The sequence below is a fragment of the Cucumis melo genome, chromosome 10 (genome assembly GCF_025177605.1).
Source record: "Cucumis melo cultivar AY chromosome 10, USDA_Cmelo_AY_1.0, whole genome shotgun sequence".
Lineage (NCBI taxonomy): Eukaryota > Viridiplantae > Streptophyta > Magnoliopsida > Cucurbitales > Cucurbitaceae > Cucumis > Cucumis melo.
Window position 1 is genome coordinate 10,288,828 of NC_066866.1, and position 3,537 is coordinate 10,292,364.

The 3,537-nt window shown below is 39.6% G+C and overlaps 1 protein-coding gene across 1 annotated transcript; it reads left to right on the plus strand.

Annotated features, from left to right (window-relative positions):
* Positions 1-1,560: 1,560 nt before the first annotated feature.
* On the plus strand, positions 1,561-2,151 carry LOC103502884 (uncharacterized). The gene has a single exon (XM_008467006.2). The coding sequence runs from the start codon at positions 1,561-1,563 to the stop codon at positions 2,149-2,151; it is 591 nt and encodes a 196-aa protein (XP_008465228.1).
* Positions 2,152-3,537: the final 1,386 nt, after the last annotated feature.

Below are 3,537 nucleotides of genomic sequence, written 5' to 3' on the forward strand. Positions count from 1 at the left end.
TATTGCCCATATAGAGGAACGTGTCAATGAGCTAGATAGCTCTTAGAAGATGCTTTTAAAGATGATAGACGACATGGCAGAGAATTTTTGAGCTACCCTCAATGTCGTTATGAGTGAAATCGTAGACGTGAACATGAGCCTAAATCTTACAATGCGATCAATGACAAACCAAGCTTCGGCTAGAGGAGCAATTCGTGTTAGCAGAGTAAAGATTTCGGAACCCGAGCCTTTTTATGGTGCAAGGGATGCAAAGGCCTTAGAGAACTGCATCTTTAATCTCGAGCAGTACTTTAAGGCCACAAACACAGTCACTGGGAAGCTAAAGTGACATTGGCGATGATGCATCTGTCCGATGATTCCAAATTGTGGTGGAGATCCTGATACGTTGACATACAAGAAGGGTGTTGCATAATAGACATGTAGGACGCTTTAGAGAAAGAACTCCACTCACAGTTCTTTCCTGAGAATGTGAAAATCCTGGCTTGGTGAAAACTGTGTAAACTGAAACACACCGGCAAGATTCGGAAGTACGTAAAACAGTTCACAGGGATGATGTTAAGCATACGCGATATGTCAAAGAAAGACAAAGTTTTCTGTTTTGTCAAAGGTTTGATAACTGTGGGCGAAGACCAAATTATATGAACAAAGAGTCCAAGACCTTACGTTAGTGTATTTAGCGGCCAAACGGTTGTTTGATTTGTCCAGTGACTCTCAAGATGTGAGATGTCATCAAAATTCCTCACCTGGAAGAAACAGGAATAGTCGTCCGAGTTCTCTCAAAGCTGTTAGGGGAGACAAACGTCCTAGTGAAGACCGTGGACCTTACCAACAAAATACAGGGAACACATGGAGAGGACCTAACAATCAGAACACATCCAATCGTCCTATCAGTTGTTTCATATGTAAGGGACCACATTTAGCTAGAGAATGTTCTAATAAAACCGCCTTCAATGCCTTTCATGCCTCTTTAACCTCAGATTCAGATGATAAATTGAGTCAAGCAGATGGTGAAGTGGAATAGACAGAGGAAGGTGAGAACCTTAGAATAGGGGCCTTAAATATCTTATCGTCTTTCAGAAAAAGGCAGGGGAGACAAGTGTGCTAGTGGAAAGGGGTCTGATGTATGTTGACACCTGGATCAACTAGAAGCCAACCAAGAGCACTATGGTTGATTCTAGTGCAACTCATAATTTTATAACAGAGGCAAAAGCTAGATGACTAAAACTCTATTGGGAGAAGGATTCAGAAAGAACGAAGGTCGTCAATTCTGCTACTTTACCTATCGTCGAACTAGTGAAACGAACTATGATGAAGTTGGAAGGATGGAATAGTCCCGCAGACTTTGTGGTCGTGAAGATGGATAACTTTGATGTGGTATTAGAAATGGAATTCATGCTTGAACATCATGTGATACCAATGCCTTCAGCCAAATGTCTAGTGATCAAATGATATCAGTCATGCAATTAAAGAAAAGGCCTTGCTCGAGACGAACCAACATTTGTGGCCTTCCCACTGGAGTCTTTGAAGAATCGAGGGATTTTTAATCCTCTAGATTAATTAATGTCTTGTTGTGGTAGAAATCATCGGGGTCAGTGTCTTGTTAGTGCTGGTGTGTGTTACCAGTGTGGACAGTCAGGGCATTTCAAGAGAGATTGCCTACAGTTGAGAGTAGTGGTTCAAAGGGATCAAGGAGTTGGGTCTCAGGCAGTTAAGCAATCGAGATTTTTAGCGACTCTGACAGAGGGCACCAACGGTGCAAGGCAAAAGGAAGTTGTTGGAAGACCTAGGCAACGAGGAAAGGTTTATGCTATGACTCAACAAGAAGTGGAGGATACATCAGACGTTATTACAGGTACGATTTTTATTTGTAATGTGCCAGCACGTGTTTTATTAGATCCAGGTGCTATGCATTCCTTTGTTTCTAGTATATTTCTTACTAAGCTAAATAGAATGATAGAGCCTTTATTTGAGGGGTTATCTATATACACTCTAGTTGGTGATATTTTACTTGTCAACGAGGTATTACGTAATTGTGAGGTTTTAGTAGAAGGTCTCAGTATGTTAGCGGATCTTCTTCCACTAGAGTTGCAGATGTTGGATGTAATTTTGGGAATGGATTTCTTATGCACTCACTATGTTGGATTGCCATAAGAAGGAAGTGATTTTCAAAAAACTAGGCTTTGTTGATGTGATTTTTAGAGGTGGGAGGAAAGCCATTCCTATGAGTTTAATCTCAGTTTTGAAAGCTGAGAAATTGCTAAGGAAAGGTTGCACAATGTTTCTTGCACACGTTGTAGAAGTATAAGAGAAAAGTTGAAGCCAGAAGACGTGCCTATAGTGAAAACGTTTCTTGATGTATTTCCAGACGATTTGTCAGGTTTGTCACCTGATAGAGAGGTCGAGTTCACTATTAAATTGTTACCAGAAATAACACTTATTTCATAGGCATCTTACAGAATGGCTCTGAGCGAGCTTAAAGAACTGAAGGTGTAGATACAAGAACTAGTTGACAAGGGATACATCAGACCTAGTATATTACCTTGGGGAGCATCAGTGCTATTTGTTAAAAAGAAAGATGGTACCCTCAGATTATGTATTGACTATAGGAAGTTAAACAAGTTTATGATACGTAACAAGTATCCTTTACAATGCATTTATGACTTATTTGATCAGCTAAGGGGAGCATCATTGTTCTCTAAGATTGATTTAAGGTCAGGATACCACTAGTTGAAGGTTAAAGAATTAGATATTCCTAAGACAACATTCATGATGAGGTATGGGCACTATGATTTTCAAGTTATGCCATTCGGTCTAACGAATGCGCCTATAGTTTTCATGGACCTCATGAGCAAGATCTTCCATCAGTATTTAGATCAGTTTTTAATCGTGTTCATTGGTGATATACTAGTTTACTTAGTTGAAAGGGAAGCCCATGAGGAACATCTGAGGATTGTTTTATAGACTCTACATGATAAACAGCTGTACGTTAAGGTCAGCAAATGTGAGTTTTGATTGGAACAAGTAGTGTTCTTGGGTCATGTAGTTTTGACAAACGAATTTAGTGTTGATATACAAAAAGTGGAAGCGGTTGTTAATTGGGAAAGACCAACCAGTGCGATAGAAGTACGTAGTTTCTTGGGTTTGGTAGGATACTATAGACGTTTTATTGAAGATTTCTCATGATTAGCATTACCCTTGATAGCTTTGACAAGGAAGAATGCTAAGTTTGAGTGGTCAGATAAATGCAAACAGAGTTTTTAGGAATTGAAGAAGAGATTATTGCGACAACATCTAGTCTGGCACTCCCTATAATAGGGAAGGGCTATGTGATTTATTGCGACGCTTCGAGGCAAGGATTAATTTGTGTACTTATGCAAAACAGGAAGGTAATACCTTATGCTTCAACTTATGCATAAGTACGCAACTTAATCCTTACCTCGAAGGTAGATAGGCACAACTTCTTCAATATACTAAATACCCTAGGAAAAAATATGCTATGCTACCCTTCTAGATTTTATGGATTCATCGGAACACCCA